General features: G+C 36.4%; 1 protein-coding gene across 1 annotated transcript; it reads left to right on the forward strand.

The window, feature by feature from the left end:
• The first annotated feature begins 5,412 nt into the window (after positions 1-5,412).
• On the forward strand, positions 5,413-11,357 carry pigu (phosphatidylinositol glycan anchor biosynthesis, class U). The gene is made up of 12 exons (XM_059559762.1): positions 5,413-5,601; positions 6,169-6,233; positions 6,314-6,373; positions 6,570-6,632; positions 7,352-7,461; positions 7,552-7,652; positions 8,134-8,231; positions 8,313-8,467; positions 8,550-8,693; positions 8,780-8,904; positions 10,225-10,367; positions 10,582-11,357. The coding sequence occupies exons 1-12, from the start codon at positions 5,472-5,474 to the stop codon at positions 10,693-10,695; spliced, it is 1,308 nt and encodes a 435-aa protein (XP_059415745.1). The 5' UTR covers positions 5,413-5,471; the 3' UTR covers positions 10,696-11,357.
• The last annotated feature ends 13,053 nt before the right edge of the window (positions 11,358-24,410 follow it).

Below are 24,410 nucleotides of genomic sequence, written 5' to 3' on the forward strand. Positions count from 1 at the left end.
AGCATAAGTCATCATGCAATCCATTCACAGTCTATTTGATTTCCACAATGTGACACATTTTTCTGTGAAATGGAAGAAATTAAGATTTTACCCACAGGAACTGCTGGATCATGTAAAGTGGGTTGTTTTATTCCTGAATAAAGCCAGACTTAAATTAGAGTTTGCAGTTGACATTCATTTTTGCTGGGGCTTTTCAACCTGAACGTGGAGGGCAAATTATTTTTGCACATTCTACTGACCAGATTTTAGAAATACTGCAACATACTACAAGAAAAAGTTTTGAAAGCTGTGAGTTGTGAAACAAGATCCATGCAATTCAACATGGCATCTAACCTGATTAAGCCATGTTGAAAAAACAGCATCTGCTGGTTAGGTATGCTTTGAAGTGTGGCTGCTGATTTGAGCTGGTCCTGAGCAGGAGCTAGTTGCTTTCAACCAGTTTAGAACCAGCTCAAACTGTAGATTAGTTGGGGTCTCTGGGACTCCAAATATAAAGAAATTCAGTCTCACCAGAACACGAAGCTCAGCATGCTATATTAAAAATGTATTTCAGTCACACATCCTTATTTGTTGCTCTTTCTAAGGTCACTCTTCTCATCCTGAACTTTCTCTTTTCTAATCCCACTCTATCCACATCTCACCGACTCACTGCTCAGCTTCTCTCCACGTGCTGTTACCTGGCCTCAGTGCTTTTGCCACTCTTCAGAAGGGTGAGCCAGTGTCAGTCAACATGGTTTCTTAATAATCTTTTTCCACTCAGCGGCCCGTTCCAGCCCTGCCCAGAGTGAAAAAGAGGGGCTAGACTGTGTCTGGAGGGGAAGGATTTAATGCGCTCTACCAACATCATCTCTCTTGGTTCAGACCTTGAACTTTGCCGCCTCCCCGCTGAGGCCCTCATGATCCTGTGTGCATCAACCTCATCTTTAAATGACCTGATCCTCTGGTTTATGACACACTCTCAGTAATCTAGTCATCTTCTCCCCATCAGCTCCATTTAGCCTCCACTGGCTGATGTGGCATATTTAACAGACAATGGTTCTCCCATAAAGTGACATTGTATCCATAAATGTTTCTTGGTCTATATAGTGTGGCTCATTCTGGGTCAGCATGTCCTTGATAGGTTCAGAAAGACTGAAATGGGACATAAAGCTGGACTGCATATGACCAAAAATGTATTTAGAAAACTTAGTTTATACAAGAATCTCATTTACCATCTAGTGCCCTTGTTGAACAGAAGCGATTGAGTGTTCATCCACTGCCATCTTGTGGTCGGTTCTGAATCCTGCACCATATTTGAGCGAAAATGACCTGGGGCCTCATTTATAAAGCGTGCGTACGCACAAAACGGGGCTGGAAACGTACGTACGCCAGTTCCCACGCAAAGGTTGTGATCTATAAAAAACAAACTTGACGGGAGAATGTGCGCACCTTTAAGCAAACTTTGAGCCGTGCGTACGCACATTCTGGAGACAAAGGGAATTGGCGACACCGATGGTGAGGTCGTGAACTGAAGTTAGATTGTAGAAAATAAATGTGAGAAGAACGATTATAAGAATGAATGACATTTAATTTTCACTCCATTTCATACGTTATATCCACATTATCATGAAGATTAAATCCAACAGTGTTATTTGTGCCGATTGTTTTAGGCTATATACATCTAGTAAAATCCAAACGTAATTCAAAATGTATTAAAAGTAAAATAAAATAATAATCAGCGCTGCCTTACAGTCACATTGTCCACAACGGGAGCACAGGAGGACATGGCGCGATACATGTGATAGCCTACAGAATAGCATGAAATACCCTTTTATTAGAGAACTGCAGAACACAGTGTAAAAAGGAAATATTTTCCTTAATGTACATAGCCTATATCATAAAATGTCAAAGTCTGCAAATACAGTCATGAAGCACAATCGCTACTCATCATCGGTCCTAACTATTACGGTGTTCATTACAAAACCGTCAAGAAGCATGTGTTCACTATAACATTTTCGTCTTAAATTTTCGCCCACAAATTAATTAAGTGATTTTGTCAAGGTCAGTCTATTTGCTAGAAACATATAAATTCTCCGGTGACCCGGGTATGTAATGCTTCATGATGGCACTCCTGGCACTGTTGGAGGATTACGCTAATGGCAGAATAAGGAGAGAACGAGTTTTCAGGGACCATGATGATTTCCTGGCCCATGATGATGACTGGCTAATAAGCCGATTTAGATTCCCTAGAGCTGTGCTCTTGGATCTATGTGCTGAATTGGGTCCAGTATTAGAGAGGGCAACACGCCGGAACCATGCCATCCCAGTCCAAATACAAGTCCTCACCACTCTGGGGTTCTTGGCAACCGGCTGTTTCCAGCGGGAATTGGCAGACAGGTAAATTAATAATATAAAAAAACTATAAGTAATCCTCAAATTTGTCTCTAAGACCTTTTTGTATATGAAATAATTCTATTGGAATCTATCATCTCACCCTATAGGTCTGGTATATCACAGCCGTCCCTGAGTGCCATAATATCTGTCGTTTTAAATGGTATACTTAATATGGTTAGTCGATACATCAGGTTCCCCTACACTGTGCGAGAACAGGCCGAAATTAAAACGCAATTTGCAGCAATGTCTGGTTTCCCAAATGTAATCGGCGCAATTGACTGCACTCATGTTGCTATAAGGGCACCATCTGAAAATGAATTTGCTTATGTTAATAGAAAGCATGTGCATTCTATTAATGTGCAAATCATATGTGACTCCAACATGACCCTCACAAACATTGTGGCACGCTGGCCTGGTTCAACACATGATTCCTTTATCTTGACACATAGCAGTGTAGGGAACAGACTAAATGCAGGCGCAGTACGTGATGGCTGGCTTCTTGGTGAGTTTAACAATATTAAAAAGTAGAAACTGTAACAATTTTGTTTTTAATATAATTATAACCTGCAGGCGACAGTGGCTACCCCCTGAGACGCTGGCTCCTCACCCCATTTTTAAACCCGCAGAGGAAACTCATTATAACGAGGTCCACTCTCGTGCCCGCGCAGTTGTGGAGCGTGCCATCGGCATCCTGAAATGCAGATGGCGTGCTCTGGATGCCTCGGGTGGCAGACTTTTATACCATCCAGCAAAAGTGTGCAAGATTGTCAGGGCGTGTGGTGTTTTGCACAATATAGCACTGAGAAACGGTATTCCTCTCCCTCCTGATCTCCCTCTACCCCAGCATTACGACCCCGAGCCACAGCCCCCTGGCCGACAAGAGGGATATCAACGAGGTGCAAGAATCCGTGAGGATGTCATGCGGCGTTTGTAAAGAAAGACAAAACTCAAGGTTCATGTTTTAACTGCATCTTAATGATTGTGCAATTTCTTGCATCACTTCTCTCATCTGCCGTAGCTCATCTGCAACCCTGTTGACAGCGTTTATTGTCTCTCGCTGTAACTGCAGGACTGCGTCAGTGAGTACCCGACCACTTTTGGACGTGCCAGACGCAGAAGGGGCACTGCTTTGAGCCGGACGCTGTGCATCTGCATCTGAGAACCCCTCACCCTGAACCTCCTGTTCATTTACAGCTTCAGACTCCGGAAGGACTGGAGGACAAACAATTGGCAACATTTATCCATTTATCACCCCACACACTCAAATGTACAGCGTTAATGATTAAAAATCGGTTTAACCTTGCTCCTCTGTGGTTTCAGTCACGTCAGTGTCTCCCTCCTTTTCCGACACAATACCACACACGCTGACCTCCCCAATTATAGCCGCGATTTTGCTGTCCACTGATGTGAGATCAGCTGTACATGGGCCCCCACCAGTTGCAGCCACGCTCTGGCGGTGGGAGGACAGTTTTCTCTTTGCCTCCACCTTGAATGAATGAGAATCTTTATTTCACATATTTTGCATACTGTAAGCACATGTAAATAAAACTTTTTGAAAATCAATATTGCTATTTATATAGGTATATAGCCTAATAAAACACAAATGTAATATGTTGGTAAAAAAAAAAATTGTATACCTTCAGGTCGGACCATTTTTTCTTTAATTCTGCAACTGTCCGTTCTGTCCCACTGACACAATTGACGGCAGAAGCAATACTTTGCCACTCGCACTGCTTCTTTTTATTAGTGAGCCCACTGCTGTGGCCACCAAATAACACAGTTTTCCGAGCCTCCACCTCCCCTACAAGTGTTTCAATCTCAGTATCTGAGAAATTACGTTTTTTTCCTCTTTTCTCACCTGTCGCCATTATTAAAATTAGGCTAACAGAAATGCACGTTTTCACTTTCTTGGATTAATTAATTGGCGGGTCGCATGCCAGTTTTCCAGGTATATATGGGATTCCACTCTCATTTACATGCTGATCAGCAATCATGAGGTGATTTGCATTGACTATTTATGGTTAAAAATGGGCGTGTACAGGGCGGGATATGAGGCTGGTTCACGTACGCACATCTGCGGGTGATCTGTGATTTATAAAGGGAACATTGCTTACAGGTGTGCGTACGCACGGTTTTATAAATCGGAATATTTTTTGGCGTACGCCATTTTTGGCTTTTGGGCGCACGTAAACTTTTAGTAAAGATCCTACGCATAGTTTTATAAATGAGACCCCTGTACAGTAGTTATTCATCCTCACGTCGAAATTGCATGAATTACTGTAGAAAACAGGAAATGTTCTTCTAACCAATGTTCTCGCTGCTCTTTATATACGATCATCCTTACGACAGCAGTGTGTGATACAAAAATACAGAAAAGAAACAACAATATTGAAAAATATTTTTAGCATTTAAAAATTAATTCAAAATTAATTATAAATTAATTAAATAACGGTTTTCTACTTTATTCATCAGGTAATCCTGATGCAGGTTCCAGAAAAATATTAAGCAATATTTCCAACATTTATAATAAATCAGCATTTTAGAATGATTTCTGAAGAATAATGTGAGGTATGTTAATGCTGCTTTTTTTACTTTTTATTCATCAAAGAACCCTGAAAAAAAGCATAACAACTGTTTCCAAAACTGATATTAAATCAGTATAATAGAAAGATTTCTGAAGCATCTTTATAATAATTGCGATATGAAAAGCTATTATTCTAAAACTAAATTTATGTCTAGATGGAACACTTCTTAGATGTAGGAAAAGGTCAAGTAAAAAAGTCTTTAAGCTTAGCAGCTTGTTTGAACATTAACACAATTGAAGTTTTGACATTTTACTTGCTAAAATAATACCAAAGCAATAATAAAACACACTGAAAAGGAAAAAAGAACAGTATAAAGAAGAGATGCGGTCATGAAAAATAAATTCTGTAAGAGCAGTGAATGAGTTATGTTTTGCTGTATTGTTACTGGGAAGATAAGACAGTATGTGATTTAAATCTGTCATCTATTCTCATTCAAATTTTCTCCTTGGAAGGTGACGGTGAACTTCGTTTCCCAGCGTGCATCGCGCTGACAGCTTCTTCCTCGCGACAAAAATGGCGGCGCCTTTAACACTCCTGCTGATAGTGGCTGTTACAATAAGAGCCGTTTTATTCCGATCCAGTTTGGCGGAGTTAATATCAGAGAGAGTCGAGGTGGTGTCGCCTTTGAATGCGTGGAAACGAGGTATGTTAATGCTTTTTTTCTGTATGGAAATGCTGTATACTGATGGTATGTTCTTGCATGGCAGCATTGCTGAGTTGTCAAATGAAGACATTTTCAGCACATCATGTTTTCATGCTTTATTTTTGAGTCATTTATTGTTGGTAACATATTGTTTACTTATATATCTGATCCCAAATACACAGCATCAATGAAATACGCAGATTTTGATCTCCACAGCCCAGCTTTATATCTATTTACATTATGTCTTGTACTGAATTGATTGCATTACTTCAGATTGCTCCTAAGTTTGATTTCACATGAAATCCGTGTTACGTCCATCATCCAATATCCATCATCTATGTTATATTTAAACAGTCTGGCAAATATTGATAGATATTGAAGTGATGTGTTTTTTGGGCGTTGTTCCAATAGAAAAGCCCTTACAGACCTGTTATCACTATCGTTCACTGAACTGCCCTGAATACACTTATGTAACTACTTATGTATTTGATGGTCATATAATGGTGAAATGTCCTCAAGTTATTTGCTTATTAAATGCATAATTTGACTGATTTGTGGATTAAACAGTTGTAGAGGGTCTTGCCTTGTTGGATCTGGGGGTCTCGCCTTACTCAGGAGATGTGTTTCATGAAGTAAGTTTCTGTTTGATCCATTTTCATTTCAAGCCTATACTCGGATGTCAGTGTTTAATTGTTCTTTTTATTTCTTCCAGACACCTTTTATGATATACCTCTTTCATTTTCTGGTCGACTATGCAGAGATTGTTTTTATGGTAAGTCCTGATTTAGTTTTTTATCATTGCAGAAATGGCAGTTGGTAGTGACGAACCCAAATCTGATTTACCATGCAATTTTCCAGTATGCTATGAATTAAGATCACAGTTCATAATTATTACTGTGTGTTTGTGTTTTTGTAAAATTAACTGCTTGTACGCATGTAAATCTACCCATTTAATGGTTTGTCACCAGATAGCAGATGGAATCACAGCAGTGGCTCTTTATCTGTCAATTCAGACTTATAACAAGAATGTGGTAAGTTATCACTTGTATTGTTGCTGATATGTGTGTATGTTTCATAAGTTAGAGTCTTAAAGTGGCCCTATTATGGGTAATGAAAGGTTCATATTTTGGTTTTGGGAGTCCTAACAACAGGTTGATATGCATGCAAGGTCAAAAAACACTTTTATTGTCTTATAATATGCATTTATTTTTACCTTACTTGCTCAACAACTCGCAAACGATTCGTTTAACGGTTCATTTTTCCAAACCCCTCCTTTGCATGATGCTAATCTGCGGTGATTGGTCCGATTGGTCTCATTTTCATTTCATCATGCCTGATAAAGCAGCGTTTGTGAGCGCAGTGCTGCTTGGTGTACACCGTTACCGGGTAAACTGTTATTTTATCGCTCCAAAAGCGGCACCTAATGGCAAAGAATTAATTCGCATTTTCATTCAGATCAACACGAAAAGACCAATAAGTAGTCGGGCAATATGCTAATGTTTGATGTTGACATCAACATGAAATGACTTGGGATTTGTTTTTAAAATGACTCGTTTCAATGATTCAGAGTCAACTCTCTCTTTTGAGAGACAATAACTTTATACACGGTGCACTTTCAAATGTAAAAGTTTTCATTCACTTAGAGTAATTTTCAAAAATCCATAATGGGTCACTTTAATTGTATTTTGATATTATATATTTTTTAATATTTTATAGTTAAACACATCTTGCATCTTTGTGTACTTTGTAGTTTAGAAAACAGAAGTATGCCTTGGAATCAGACCGGTATCCCGCCGACTGTTTGGAGCTCCTCCGCTCTCCCAAGGAAATGTTCTACATCCCCCTCAAGGTTGCTATGTTGTAAGTCCTGATCAGGCTTTAAATTATGCTATCACTTTTTTCAGCCATAAAAGTAAGGCACACGTTTTGATTTGTCTAATTGTCTTTCAGTTATCTGTTAAATCCCTTCACCATCCTGTCTTGTGTGGCAAAGTCAACTTGTGGGCTGAACAATGCCATTATTGCGCTCTTCATTCTCTGTACATTAAAAGGTGAGTGTTCTCAAAAGTGACCTTTGCTGGTGAAGTTAAAGTACATACTTTTGAGGATGTATGTAGTGAAACAGTATGCCCGTTTTGGGTCTGTATTGTCTTGGTATCATAGACCCACTTGCCAAGTATTGTAATATACACTACCATTCAAAAGTTAGGGATCAATAATATTTCTTTTATTGATTTATTAATTTTTTTTTTTTTTTTTTTTTCAGAAAGGATAATAAGACAAAAGCTCAAATATTGCTATTTCACATTAATGTTCTTTTGAACTTTCTAGTCATCTAGATAAGTCTATTGGTTAACAATAAACCAATATCACTAGTTATCAAGTCATGCTGATAAAAGTGTATCAGTTTCCACAAAAATATTGATCTGCACACCTGTTTTAAACATTGGTAATAATAATATATTTTTTTAATTATATGAAGTGTGAAATAATGTATGTGGCTTGCTATATGTGGTGTTCTTGTTTCTTCAGGTAGTGCCTTGTTGAGTGGGATATTGTTGGCCTTGGCCACATATCAGTCCATCTATCCTCTGACCCTGTTTGCTCCTGCGCTCCTGTTCTTCCTGCAGGTGAGAGTCTGATCTCAGACTAATGCCGACTCAGTTGCTCTGATGGCCAAAATGAAGCTTCTCTCTCTCTGTCTGTTTCAGAGGTTATATATCCCAGTGAACCTGAGGAGGAGTAGTTTCTGGTTCTTCACTCTTCAGTATGCGTTCATATATGTAGGCAGTCTTGTGGTGATCACTGGACTCTCTTTCTTCCTCCTGGGCTCCTGGGACTTCATCCCTTCTGTCTATGGATTCATGTCAGTCAGCAGTCATACACCGCAAACTTCTATTTAAATGTGTATTTATTATTCAAATATTTACTGTGTGTGTATTCCACAGATTATCTGTTCCTGACCTGACTCCAAACATCGGACTCTTCTGGTACTTCTTTGCAGAGATGTTTGAGCATTTCCGTCTCTTCTTCATCTGCGTCTTTCAGATCAATGTCTTTTTTTACACCATCCCGCTCTCCATCAAACTCAAGTAGGTCCTGCATTATACCTGAACAAGAGCGATGTATTTATTTAGCATGTATAGCACTCTTATGGGTAAACAATTCAATCAAACAGGGAGCATCCAGTGTTCCTCATCTTCATGCAGATTGCCATCATCTCCATCTTTAAGTCGTACCCTACTGTGGGAGATGTCGCCCTCTACATGGCATTTTTGCCGGCCTGGAGTCATCTTTACAGATGTGAGTATCAGTTTTCATTTAAATATGCTGAAAGATTTAATATTGAAACAGATAAATGGAGTAAGGCATATCAAAAGGAATGTTTTTTTTGTTTCGTTTTTTTAACCATGAACCATTTGCTACTTACTATTGCTTGTCGGAAACAGGTGATAGTATGTAAAGAGACAGTTTCATTCTAGAGAGCATTTTATTGAAAAAAATATTATTAAAATATAAGAATATTAGTTATTATAATAATCAGTTGTGCTGTTTGTTCATTTTCTTTTTTGTGTGTGTGATTAACTTTTTTATTGTGTTAATGTTCTTAGAAAATAAGTCAATTTAAAATGTTAAAAGTTTATTTTATCAGTTTTTAGGAGTACACGTCATATATAAGCTCAAAGAAAGGCAACAGAACCTCGATTTATAATTTTAAATACTCAATTTTGATTCTTTATTATTATAAAAGTGCTTAAATTATACCATTTATGAATTGTAATTACAAATTACATAGATACACTGCCATACAGGAAAAATTTTTTATTTATATATATATATATATATATATATATACATATTGTGTTTTGATGTTAAATGCAGCCTTGCTGAGCATAAGAGAGTTCTTTCAAGAACATTTAAAAATAATCTTACTGACCCCAAACTTTTTTTCTCTGAGAATTAATCAGTGATCATTTAGCGTCGCACACCTGTAGGTCATGGATAGGTGCGTAGGAAAAAAGACTGATGTAGTAGTCAAAATATGAGAAAATGAAAATCCCACACACTATCAACTTGCAAAACAATAAAAGAAATACTTTAATAGCAACGTTTGCCTGATTAAGATCATACGATCGAAACGTTGCTATTAAAGTATTTCTTTTATTGTTTTGCAAGTTGATAGTGTGTGGGATTTTCTTGTTTTCTCTAAGAATGAAAAAATGTGGAGTATATTCTGATATGTTTAGCACACTTCCAAAGCACCTTTATAAATAAATTCACATTTTCTGCACTTATTTCATAGGAAAATCAAAATTAAACATGGTAAAATGTGTTAATTGAGGCACGGCACTTGGCAGCCGAAAGCAGTGTTGTGACTTCAAATTATTTAGTAAATACACATGCAAAGAGTTAAGCTTCTGTAGAACTTTGTGAAGAAATATGTCGATCTCCCAGTTGAATTCTTTGAGCGTAGTTTCAGTTAAAGCCTGTTTAGACATGCACTCAGTTTGTATTTGTGCATCTAGATAAGGCTGAAATCTGCTATCAAGCTTCTTAACAACAACAACAACAACAAGTATTGAATTCTAGAAATGCGTTTCTTTTTTTTTCTCTCTATTTCAGTTTTGAGAAACATCTTTCTGGTGTCATGTGTGCTGTTGGCGTGCGCCGCACTCTTTCCTGTACTCTGGCATTTGTGGATATACGCTGGCAGTGCCAACTCTAATTTCTACTACGCCATCACATTGCTCTTCAACTTTGGACAGGTAAAGGTTCTCACCTTGTTAAGCCTATTCACCTAAACACAACTGGAAATATAGCTGGCACATTGTCTGTTTTGCTCACTCTTTGAGCAACAAGTCTTTGAGATAAACAAAAAAAACTTTGAAAATGCACTGTAAAGTTTACAGATTACATGAACCTAGTGTCATGTGTTTTCAAATTCAAAGTCAATTTCAAAGCTGTTTCACACCACCACAGATCCTCCTAGTGTCCGATTATTTCTACGCCTACCTGCGTCGAGAACATCACCTGACCCACGGCCTCTATCTGAAGAAGAAAGACGGCACTGAAGCCACTCTAGTATTAAAGTGACCTCCTGTCACAGGTCTTCGAGATCTCACCGACTGCCTCACACTCTCATAAATTTCCACACTACACTTTTTCCCCAGCTCTTTTTCTCTCTCAGTTCAATTTGCCTCTCCTTTCTTTTTTTTCAAAGCCTGTTACTTTCTTTTGCACATTTGAGCATTTTACCTCATGTTTGAATGTTGACACCCTCTCTTGGACCAAAGCTGTTTTGTACGAGACTTTTTGATAATGGGGGCTGGCTGAAGGTATCTGAGTGATACAGAACTTTACTGTTTTGGCTCCCATGAGGTGGGTACAAAGTTATTTTCACTTTCGATTTGCTCATCTTTCTTTGTTTCTAAGGATTTCTTTTCTTTATTAAAGTCTATTCAAAAAGTGAGGTTGTTTGGTTGGATGGTGCAGTTTGAAGCCATGGTCAGCAGAGGGCATAACGTGAATGTGAATGTGACAGAATCCTCTGCACCTTTGTGGACATTTTATCAGAGAGTCTGACATGAAGAGGTGGTTTTATTCAAACGCTCTCTGAATGCTTTTCTTGGTTTGACTAACAAAAATGTTATTTTATTTTTTATTATTTTTGCATTTTAATAATTCAAGAGGCATAAGAGTTCCTTAAATATTTAGATTTGATACTTTTTGTACAACAGTCTTGTTTTGTTTATGTTCTTACAAAATGAGGGATTCAAATTGCACTGCAATTTTATTTATTTTGAAATTGGCCTTGGTTTGAATTGGGTTTGATATTCTGTATGATTCCCTTAGAAATTAACCTGGATTGACTTTGATCTGTGCTTTTGATCGAACACCACCAGGGCATGTGAACTTATCGACCGCACACCTGTATAACTCCTCCTTTTTGTGCTTTGACCTTCCTTTGTAGTTCTTAGAGGATGGAATATTCCATTGCTTGTATTGTTTCCAGACTTTGAGTAATCCACTCTTTGGTCAGGTAGGAAGGCTTAAACTTCCGGGTGGCTTTGATTATGAGGTCATCTGTTTCAAAGTCTAGTGTGTGGAAATCATCTCTGAAGTCATAAAGATGTAGATGCTGAAGGTTTACAAACAACTGCTTACCATTTTATTTCCACATGAAATGACATAACTTATACCCGATGTTGAAAATTAAAGTATTCTATATCATACTGTATATTAACCAAGAAAAGTTTTTTTCCCTGATCTTGAGTTAAAACAAAAACAAAACAAAAAATAAGTCTTTTCACAAAATAAATATTCAGTTAAGTTTGCTTCTCTTACTACATTATTTTGTTTATAAGAATAAACATCAGTGATGTAAGAAAATTTACTTAAAGGGGTCATATGATGCGATTAAAAATTTTCCTTTCTCTTTGGAGTGTCACAAGTTCTTGGTGCATGAAGAAGATCTGTAAAGTTGCAAAGACTAAATTCTCAAATCCAAAGAGATATTCTTAATCAAAGTTAAGACTCCGCCATGGCCTCTAAAACACCTTGTTTAAACACGCCACCGCAGGAGGTAATTCTGACTATGCTACGACTGACTTAGCTAGGGCTTCTGTTTCAGCTACTGGAAATATGTTTTGTAACTATGTGCATCGCGTCTGTAAGAGAGAGAGAGACAGACAGACAGTCAAACAGAGGAGCCACGTCCATGGCTTGTGTACTGCAAACACATAGGAGCTTCATCACTGTCTGCCACAAGACTCTGTTCCTCTTTTGGGCTTGAACTGATGGTAAAACTAAGAACATTATTAACTGTACAATAATGTACAGTATTTGAAAAATAATGTTTTTGAACATTGAAGCATGTCAACATATTTTGTTACACCAAATACACAAAATAATGATCTTTAAAAAAGCATCATATAACCCCTTTTAAAGTTGTATATATTTTTCAGTTTAAAAATAAAAGTATGTTGTTTTTTGACGCTGTTTAGATATTGTTACTGGGCAACAAAACAGACTGATTAAAACTTTTTTTTGGTGGTGGTGGTATAATACAGCATTTTGACTGAATCTACTGACTTTGACCATTTTGAGCAGTTGTACTAGCCAGTACCAATTTTTTTCTTTTTTTCAGTCCTCATGGTGATTATTAATTATGTTCTTTTAAATTAATTTCTCTACTCCAGTTTACCTTGAATGAACAACAAACCTAAGTTCATGAGTGTCTATTGGTACTTAGTAAGAAACATTTAAATGGCCTGCGAAATGAGAACATGTATGTAGTTGGCACAATTAAGGGCTTCTCTCCTGCTTGCATCAGAGATGGAGCTGCAGGGAATCTTTTTTCTTGGGAAACTTCGCAATGACATATGAAAAACTTCAATGTGTTTTCAGGAATTTTTTTTTCTTTAATTTTAAATGCCTAAACGGTTCAGAAATGTGCACACAGAAGTATTACGCATTACATGACCTCTATTTCTCATTACTCTGGTTCCTCTTTTAGCCTGAAAGAAAAGTTTGGGCCATTTTGGATGTCATAACACTGATTTTGAAATTATTTGTAAATTATGTGGTGATTTAAAATGCCAATAAAGATTATTTCTCAGTTATGTTGTTTTGTTAAACCATGTTGGTTCTTTATTTAGGGGTTTTATCAAAACTTATAAAAGATCAACCCATTATGCTCAGTGTACAACAGCAGTGTACAATAATGTTCCAGCGATGTAACTTTGTGATTCCCATATCCGTCGTGGCGACCATATTGGTCGCACCGTCGCAGCGACATACCAAATAACGTTCCAGTGACGTAACTTTGTGAGACGGTTAGCTGCAGCCTGGATCAATGGGCGTGTCGAAAGGTAGGGTCGTGCCAAAAGGTTTTACTGTGCTGGCCAATCAGCAGTAAATATACATTTATGTAATTTCCTTAGACAAGGTGGCGGTGATAAGACGTGAGGTAATTATTCATCGTTTATATGTTTATCTATACTTCATATACCACAAATATGTATATTAAGATAAGTTTGTTACAATTCGATAATTTTTCCTTTGCGTTATATCTTGCAGCTTTAGTAATTAGTTTATTGTTGTTGACAGAAAAAACGATGACCGCATCGATGGGGAATCCTTCAGAGATGATAGCTTATATCTGCGTCCTTTTTGTACAATAGAGTACAGAATACATCCTGTAAGTATAATAATTATTACCACCTCTGCTATTACAACTGTACTATGATCAATTCACAATCTATGAAGACGATTGGACAAAAAAAATAATAATAATAATTTAGAGTTTGTTTCTACCTTTCTGCCAGGTGTCCAACTAATGCAGAGTATATTCAAGCTGCCAACACACTGGGTGTGAAGAACCCTCTCCAGAGAAATATATAAAGAAATGACAGTGTAAGTAACATTGTTTTTAAACCATTGATTTATCTCTATCAACATAATCACACACAGTATTTTAGTAAAAAGATGTTGTAATCTTTATTTGCTGGAAAATGACAATCAGTCAAGTTTGTGTTTTAAGCACATCTGACACATCCCTAAACCTGAAATGTAAAGCAGAACGTGCTTTATCAGAAAGTGATTATCAGAAACACATCCAGACCCCTCGACTGTCAAAGACCACAGGGCAGGAACATTCTCCTGGAGACGTTGAGAAAGCACGGAAGGAAAGTCTGTGGAGGATGTACTCAAAAAATACACATACTTAAGGACACCTGCTGGAGTGAGTGTGTGTGTGTGTGTGTGTGTGTGTGTGTGTGTGTGTGTGTATATATATATATATATATATATATATATATATATATATATATAAATAAAAAACCTCATCAACTGTAAAATATCTTGTTTCAAATCTTTTCAGGTAATATTTTATTCTTCTGTACCTTTTTACCCCATCTGTTAAAAATTTAAAGCAAAAGTTTTAGAAAAACAATGTAAGATTTATCAGTGTATTCAAGAACATGAAATGCATCGTATATTGTGAACCTTATACATTAGCTTCTGATTGTTTCTGCAGTTCTGCAGTGTATGTAGCTACACTGTCTGAGCCAAAGAGGATGCAACATAATCTGATGAATCTGAAAAGTGTTTTCTTTTTTCTCGTTATTATTATTATTATTATTATTATTGTTCTTATTCTTTTTATTTATTTATTTTATGTAGGGGGACCCGGCTAAACCTTTTTCTACCATACACCTGATGGATACTGACTGTAAAATGGCAATCATAGGAGGAGGGCTCAGTGTGGTGACAGAAGATGGAAACGGTGTGTGTCAGTGCACCAGCCTTGATGAAGCCTTCATAACAGCCTTGTGGATGTATTTTGATTTCAACATTGCATATCCACCACCAGAGGTGGATAGTAACGAGTTACATTTACTTCGTTACATTTACAACATTTGTTGTACGTGTGTGGCTTATTACAGAGGGGAGTCAAGTTGAATGCAGCTTCCAATGGACAAAAAGTAGCCAATTAAGATTTTATTAATTTTAATACAATCACACCGGTGCGAGTACGTTCAGCAAGTCATATCATCAGCTGCTAAATTCGGATCTGTGTTGGCAGGGGCTGAGCCAGAGATAGATGCGTTTTTACAGCACTGCACATTATAACCAATCACACAAGATTCTGTTGAGCTTGTGAATGCAATGGCCAATCAGAGGCGTTCAGATGAGTCATCGCTAAAATGCCGGTGCTTCCTTGACTCGCTCACTGACTGAATACCTCTTTATGGCGAATTCTCTCGTCAGAAACAACAAAGTGCAGATGTGTGTACGAATCTGTAATTAAGATATTGATTTCACAGTGTTAACAGTTTCAGTGATTTTAATGGGAGTTTCTGAGAGTGATTGAAATCTAGACTGTCAGTGAAAATGATCTTTAATAATGTAAATGTTATTTGCTCTCTTTCTGAACAATGAAAGATTAGTAGCAATTTTTATATCAAATTAACTTTCAATGTTAAATTCACATTTAATATAAAGTCAGTCGTATTAAAAATGTTATGGCATGACACCTATATCTGTTACTTAAGTAAACAGACAGGGTTTTATAATAAATTACATAAATTGGAGTAAAGGCTGATAAAATGTATACATTTATACACTCGCACACATACATTACATACATTTTATCTATATATCTAAAAAAATAGGCTCAGTATATAGGACCCAAAGTAACTAGTAACTAACTACTTGAGTAGATTTTTTTTTTATCCGATACTCTTTTACTCTTACTCAAGTAACTATTCAGACTAGTACTTTTACTTTTACTTTAGTAAATATTTCTAGAAGTACTTTTACTTGAGTACAGTTTTTGGGTACTCTACCCACCTCTGTCCACCACACCTGAGAAAGACACTGACTTTCCTTCAGAGGCACATTGTCAACATTAGAAGATGGAGACAAGCACTGTCAGTAACTTTACTCTGAATGATTAGCCTCTTGTTTTAGATCCTCATGCCTTGACTGTACCATTACCCAAAGTGCACTTGAAGGACAATAACTCTTTGGAAGTTAATACAACATGTTTGGAGTGGTACATACAACATTTTGACACGACCTGCAAATTACCACAATAGATAACAAGGCGTATTGTTGGTCGGAAGCAGTGAGACAAAATAGGCTACTATCCCATTATTTTCAGTGACTGTCTGCGTCGCAGTGCATATTAAATCATATTAAAATGATTTTTAACACTTGCTTTGTCACGTCCAGTGAAGAAGGAATTTAGTTGTTGCTGCGTGGTGCAGTTAACTCCACATCTGAGCCGCTTTCATCGGAATCCTGCGTGTTTGCCAGATGTTGAAGGGGTTCTTGCTATCATGGACCGCAACTAGTGCTCGTTGGCTTTAAAGCAGGGCACTCTCCTACATTCTTAAAACACCCTGAGGTGCACAAGAACGCATTAAGAGTGTCTTTAAGGATTTCATGTATGAGTAAAGAAGCCCTATGACTGCAACTACCCTCATTTAAATTTTCATAGAATTCTGAAATTATCATACATTAAGGGATTTTTTCATTATTGATCGTACAGTCAAGTCAAGTCACCTTTATTTATATAGCGCTTTAAACAAAATACATTGCGTCAAAGCAACTGAACAAGATTCATTAGGAAAGCAGTGTGTCAATAATGCAAAATGATAGTTAAAGGCAGTTCATCATTGAATTCAGTGATGTCATCTCTGTTCAGTTAAATAGTGTCTGTGCATTTATTTGCAATCAAGTCAACGATATCGCTGTAGATGAAGTGACCCCAACTAAGCAAGCCAGAGGCGACAGCGGCAAGGAACCGAAACTCCATCAGTGAAAGAATGGAGAAAAAAACCTTGGGCGAAACCAGGCTCAGTTGGGGGGCCAGTTCTCCTCTGACCAGAAGAAACCAGTAGTTCAATTCCAGGCTGCAGCAAAGTCAGATTGTGCAGAAGAATCATCTGTTTCTTGTGGTTTTGTCCTGGTGGTCCTCTGAGACAAGGTCTTCACAGGGGATCTGCATCTGGGGCTCTAGTTGTCCCGGTCTCCGCTGTCCTTCAGGGCAGCAGAGGCCCCTCTAGGTGCTGATCCACCATCTGGTCTGGATACGTACTGGATCCGGGTAACTGCAGTGACCCTCTGATCTGGATACAGACTGGATCTGGTGGCTACGGTGACCTCGGAATAAGAGAGAAACAGACAAATATTAGCGTAGATGCCATTCTTCTAATGATGTAGCAAGTACATAGGGTGTTATGGGAAGTGTTTCCGGTTCCGGTTTACCTAATTAATGCAGCCTAAAAACCCTTTAACGGATTTGGATAATAAAAGCAAATTAGAATGTTATGTGTAAGCCAGGTTAAAGAGATGGGTCTTTAATCTAGATTTAAACTGCAAGAGTGTGTCTGCCTCCCGAACAATGTTAGGTAGGTTATTCCAGAGTTTAGGCGCCAACTAGGAAAAGGATCTGCCGCCCGCAGTTCATTTTGATATTCTAGGTATTATCAAATTGCCTGAGTTTTGAGAACGTACCGGACGTAGAGGATTATAATGTAAAAGGAGCTCATTCAAATACTGAGGTGCTAAACCATTCAGGGCTTTATAAGTAATAAGCAATATTTTAAAATCTATACGATGTTTGATAGGGAGCCAGTGCAGTGTTGACAGGACCGGGCTAATATGGTCATACTTCCTGGTTCTAGTAAGAACTCTTGCTGCTGCATTTTGGACTAGCTGTAGTTTGTTTACTTAGCTTGCAGAACAACCACCCAATAAAGCATTACAATAATCTAGCCTTGAGGGCATAAATGCATTGATTAACATTTCTGCATTTGACATTGAGAGCATAGGCCGTAATTTTGATATATTTTTGAGATGGAAAAATGCAGTTTTACAAATGCTAGAAACGTGGCTTTCTAAGGAAAGATTGCGATCAAATAGCACACCTACTAACTGATGACGAAGAATTGACAGAGCAACCATCAAGTCTTAGACAGTGTTCTAAGTTATTACAAGCAGAGTTTTTAGATCCTATAATCAACACCTCTGTTTTTTCAGAGTTTAGCAGTAAAAACTTACTCGTCATCCAGTTTTTTATATCGACTATGCATTCCATTAGTACTAATAGTCTCTAATAGTATCGATTTTAGAAGTAAAGTAGTTCATAAAGTCATTACTGCTGTGATGTTGGGAAATGTCAACACTTGTTGAGGCTTTATTTTTCGTTAATTTAGCCACTGTATTGAATAAATACCTGGGGTTATGTTTGTTTTCTTCTAAAAGAGAAGAAAAGTAATCGGATCTAGCAGTTTTAAATGCTTTATGTAGGATAGGTTACTTTACCGCCAAGCAATACGAAATACCTCTAGTTTTGTTTTCCTCCAGCTGCGCTCCATTTTTCGGGGTGCTCTCTTTAGGGTGCGAGTATGCTCATTATACCATGGTGTCAAACTGTTTTCCTTAACCTTCCTTAAGCGTAAAGGAGCAACTGTATTTAAAGTGCTAGAAAAGAGAGAGTCCATAGGTTCTGTTACATCATCAAGTTGTTCTGAGGTTTTCGACATGCTAAGGAATTTGGATACATCAGGAAGATAACTTAAAAAGCAGTCTTTTGTGGTAGAAGTGATAGTTCTACCATACTTGTAACAAGAATTAGAATTTACAATTTTGGCTTTATGAAGTTTTCACAAAACTAAATAATGATCTGAGATATCATCACTTGGCTGCATAATTTCAACACTATCAACATCAACTCCATGTGACAGTATTAAATCTAGAGTATGATTTCGACAATGAGTAGGTCCTGAAACGTGTTCTCTAACACCAATAGAGTTCAGAATGTCTATAAATGCTGATCCCAATGCATCTTTTTCATTATCAACATGGATATTAAAATCACCAACTATTAAAACTTTATCTGCAGCCAGAACTAACTCGGATGTAAAATCACCAAACTCTTTAATAAAGTCTGTATGGTGCCCTGGTGGCCTGTATACAGTAGCCAGTACAAACATAACAGGGGATTTATCATTAACATTTGTTTCTCTGGATAATGTTATATGAAGTACCATTACTTCAAACAAGTTATACTTGAAGCCTTCCCTCTGAGAAATCCTGAAAACGTTGTTATAAATTGAAGCAACACCCTTTGCCTTTTAGACGCGGCTCATGTTTATAACAGTAATCTTGGGGGGTGGACTCATTTAAAATAATGTAATCATCAGGTTTTAGCAAGGTTTCTGTCAAACAGAGCACATCTATATTATGACCAGTGATCATATTATTTACAAAAAGTGTTTTTGTAGAAAGGAATCTGATATTCAATAAGCCAAGCTTTATCATTTGTTTATCCATATTGCATCTGTTTTTTATTTGTTGTACCTCAATTAAATTGTTAATCTTAACTTGGTTTGGACGTTTTTTGTATTTTCAAGTTCGGGGAACAGACACAGTCTCTATAGTGTGGTATCTAGGTGAAAGAGTCTCTATGTGCTGAGAATTAGCTGACCTCTGTGACGTGAGGCAGCTAGCAGAAGGTCGGTTTAGCCAGTCTGTCTGCTTACAGAGGTAAAAAATTATCGTACAAATATCAGTTATCGTACAAAATATCGTACAAAAATATCAACATTTGAAACGATTCATCTCTGGATTAATAATTCCAATATGTGTAGTGTACAGACATCTTAAAAGGCACCTATTATGCCCCTTTTTAAAAGATGAATCAGTCGTTCAAATGAAACAATTGAAGGAACGATTTAGTGTGATAAAATCCGTGACTTACAGCCACCTGCTCCGTTTTAGGTTTCATTTTTAGGTATAACTTCTGTTATTTAAATCATTTAATATTTGTGTATTCAAATTTTTATATTTAAAGCATTAATCTCCAAATGGATTTTTGAATTTAATTGCACTCATGCCACCTCTAAGCCTCATTAAACGTCTGAAAATGTACCTATAAGCCCCTTTTGTGTTCTTCTTAGGAGGACAAGTGATCCTAAAAAGAAAAGTAAGCATAGAGCCATGTGTATCAGTATTGGAAAAATCCTAGAGGAAACTGCATACATTTAATAAAATTAGAAAAATGCATTTAAACAGGTTAAAAAAAGCCCCTGAAATCACTTTGAGTCAAATGTCAGCTCATATTATGAAGGCTAATTCTTAATCTTTTTTTTTTTTTTTTTTTTTTGCTTTAACCCCTGTTAAGGATGGGGAAACAAGGTTAAGTGCAGGAAAGAATGGTGAAAATTTAGCAACGATGCCCCATCTGCTTCAGTCTGCCAAATACTTTAAGCAGTACTGAGTGAAAAGATGAGATTTAGAATTATTCCCAGTGCACAAACTCAGGCCTTTTTTTTTTATGTATTAGCTTCCTAGCATTTGCCTTAAATTACAATAATTTTGTTTAAGTTATTACTGGGAGACATCAATCAAGCCAGGTGAAAGTCAGAATGACTCTGCATAAACTGTTTTTCATTTCTTTCATTTTCCATATTTATCTTGTTTATTTTAGATCATTTACATTTGAATATTGATCTTCAGCTATGAAACTGTCAAATTATCAATTGTAATAAATCATGTTAATATTTGATAGCTTTCTTTGACATTTAAATAGTTGAAATTCTCTGTCACTGGAATCTAGTGTAGGTAATACTTCAAAACATGGTTCTATAAGTTAAAATTAATCAGCACGTTAACATAAGTGAACAGTGTAGTTAAAATGAACTAAAACCATGAGAAATATTTGCACATCATTTATTAATCTTGGTCATTGTTAATTTCTACAAAAAATACAAAGCATTCTTTATAGTTAAATTTAATATAAATAATAGAATGTCTATACATTAAGCTGTAAAAAGTGATTGTTTGCTGTTAGGTTATTATACCTACTGCTAACAAATATTAACATAGAACCTTTTATGTAAACAAACCCAAGTTTGCCTAACACCGCAATTGCTTCTTTTGCATTCTCGTGGTTTCTGTGCAGATTGTCTGGATGATGTTGCATAACCGTTTACATAACTTTAGAGCTACCATGACAACGGCAAGAGATCTGTTGAATCAGATTTTCATGTTGCCATTCTTCTGCTCTTGAGCTGATGAAGCGACACATTGTGATAACACAGACTTGGTTCTCTTTGTGAGTGCTGCTGACTCTTGGATAGACTAAAGAGAAATGCTTTCAGAAGCCTTTTGAATAGGGCCCCACATTTTGCCTAACCGGAAACTTGTTGAGTCATAGTGTGAAGGGCTAAAATGAAACATTTGGTCCATGACAAAATGCTTGAGTTAAACCCACTCACTACAACTTAAAATTTAAAAATGATTAAAAAATATCAACATTTGAAACGATTCATCTCTGGATTAATAATTGCAATATGTGTGGTCTACAGACATCTTAAAAGGCACCTATTATGCCCCTTTTTAAAAGATGTAATATAAGTCTCAGGTGTCCCCGGAATGTGCCAGTGAAGTTTCAGCTCAACATACCCTACAGAAAATTTATTATATAATTTAAAAAATGCTTATTTTAATAGGAAGATTCACACTGTATCTTTAAATGCACAGAATAACAGAGTTTGAATGTAAAATTACACCTATATAAAAATATTTGCTTTAAAATTACAAAGAAGAACATATGTTAGTATGGATATAAATCTTTAATACAATGAGCTACATATTTAATTGCAGAATATTTTTGTAACTTTACAAAAAGTTATACATAATTTAAGAAAACAGGAAAAAATACTATAATAATCAGTAATTGTCTTGTATAAAAAAATTACTGTAATTTGTCTTTAATGAAATACATAACATTCAAGTTGTTAATTTACAGATATTTTTTGTAATTTTACTAAGTTATGAATATTATATAAAATAACAGAAAAAGTACTGTAAGAATGTTCTTTTTTTGTTGTTGTTTTTGTTGTTGTTAAAATAGGACTTTTTTAAAATGTAAACAACATCTTCAAAATTAATTAACAGTTAAAATGTTCTAGCTTCTTTTTTTTTTAACACATCACATTATGAGAGAGTTCTATAAAAAACATTCCGTCGTGAGATTGTGATATCCTTATAAAGTTTTCCTAATGTGACTGAGAGAATGTTCTTCCTTTGTTATCATGTGTGCCGATGTTTTCGCAAGAATATTGTATAATGTTACCTTAACAACATCCTCAAAATGATGCAGTTAAAATGTTCTAGCTTTAACTCATCATGACATTTCAAATGTGATATATATATGTTTACATTTAAAATTTATAGGAACGTTATTTGAAATGGAAAAACATCCTTAAAATAATCTTTAAACATTACATTGAAATGTTTCCTTTAAAACATTAACCAAACCTATACAGAATGTTATAAGGTTCTGGGAACATCCCCTGCTAGCTGGGGCTTCACAATCCTTAATTAATGTATCACAATGTTCCCAAGACAGCATGTTCTTCAGTAAAATGTTTGGTAGATAGCCAAGATCAAGTCCTTCCAAACCCTAAAAAAACTCTTATCAACGCCTCAATCAATAATTCTGCAATGATTTTTGCCACTGCATTGTACAGACAGTTTAGACATGGTTCGTTGGCAATTCTTTATTTTTCTTTTAAGAAATCAGAAGTCAGAGAACGCTTTATTAACAAATATTTTTACACAGAAGGAATTTGACTTGGTGACAGGAGCTTCCCGTGCAGAAGAAAGTATCAGACATAGTACAAACATACATGATATACACAGTAACGATGAAATACAACTAATACAAGAACAGAGTTATTAAATAATGCACTATATACGGAGGTACAAATAAAGAGATAAAACATAATTGTTTTATTTTCGACTCATTGCAATTGAAATTCTATAGCATTCTTTGAAATGCCTTGGAGTATATGTTAATATCATGGTGTATGGTACATATCAAAATACCATGGTATTGCCACAGAATACTATATTGCATTTGTCCTTCATCTGAACTGTGTGAACAATTTTAATTCATGATTCCAGTCCACACGCAACATGGTTCCCCTTTTCTGAGATGTGATCATATTTCTAGACATGCTGTTCTACTTAGTTACACACTGAAGTTGCCAAGCAGGCACTGTACTATTTATTAAAATGTCTCCTTTCATAACTCTACAAAATGTAACCCAAATACACCCATGAGAAAAGACCTTGAATGAGGATTTAAGTAATTAGTTCCCAACAATGGAAACTTTCTTTCTCTTTTGAGGAGGGTGGGGGTCAAAGAAAGCAACACAGAAGTCAAGGATCACCAGACCTAGTAAGCATGTCACCAAGTCACTTATTATTACTGTTTTTATATTGTAATTAAAATATAAGGATTGATGTAAAGCAGGTGTGTCCAAACTTGGTCCAGGAGGGTTTAGCTCCAACTTGTCTCAACACACCTGCCTGGAAGCTTCTAGTATCCCTGGTAAGACCTTGATTAGCTGATTCAGCTGTGTTTAATTAGGGTTGGAGCTAAACTCTGCAGGACACTGCCCTCCAGGACTGAGTTTGGACACCCCTGATGTAAAGGGTTTACATTTATACTTTTACAACAAGCACATTGAGCAGCATCTGCAAAGTTCAGTAAAAAAAAGGAATATAAATCATAAAAAAGAGGGTCAGGAACAGGAAGTCCACTAGCTGTAAGTCACTTGACCTGACCAAGTAACCATATTACCCAGTTTGCTTTTTTTTTCTTTCTTCATAGCCATTAATTTAAGGAGAAAATAGCCAGTGCTATCAAAATGAAAAACATTATGTTCAGGGGAAAAAAATTAAACTGACAAATACAGATATAGACAAATATACAAACCAAATGCACATACAAATACACAAACCACGAATATAAATGAAATCCACAAAACTTTAGCAGTTCTCATTACTGTCAGACATGAAGTATATTCTATATGGTATAAACATTTAGTTTTTGTCTTGTGGATAAAGAATCTAACTTAATTCAATTTTTTATTAAAAGAAAGGCTAACAATAATTGTTTATGGGGCCAAAAAATGTTATAACTTTCTGTTTTGGAGATTGCTTTGAGTTTAAACTACTTTCTTTGAGCCGTTTGCGGTAGTAATGGTAATGCAGCGACCCCTTCAAGCTGCTGCGTTTGCTGATTGGCTGATGTGGAGCAAGAGCTAGATTCAGGCCAATCAGAGATATGAGATCACTGTCAGCGAGTGGAAAACTACAAGTTAGAACACGCTCTTACGTCACCCCTTGCCCAGCCAATCATAATTCTAATCGTCACGTCTTTGCTCTATGATTGGTTCGTATGGGAGAACGGTGAAGAAGAATTATAAAATCCATTAAGCGCA

The sequence above is a fragment of the Carassius carassius genome, chromosome 10 (assembly GCF_963082965.1).
Source record: "Carassius carassius chromosome 10, fCarCar2.1, whole genome shotgun sequence".
In the NCBI taxonomy this organism is placed as follows: Eukaryota; Metazoa; Chordata; class Actinopteri; order Cypriniformes; family Cyprinidae; genus Carassius; species Carassius carassius.

Coding starts and splice junctions, on each gene's coding strand:
- pigu (XM_059559762.1), top strand. CDS start 5,472: ATGGCGGCGCCTTTAACACTCCTGCTGATAGTGGCTGTTACAATAAGA. Junction 5,602..6,168: donor TTTGAATGCGTGGAAACGAG/GTATGTTAATGC, acceptor TGGATTAAACAG/TTGTAGAGGGTCTTGCCTTG. Junction 6,633..7,351: donor AGACTTATAACAAGAATGTG/GTAAGTTATCAC, acceptor TGTACTTTGTAG/TTTAGAAAACAGAAGTATGC.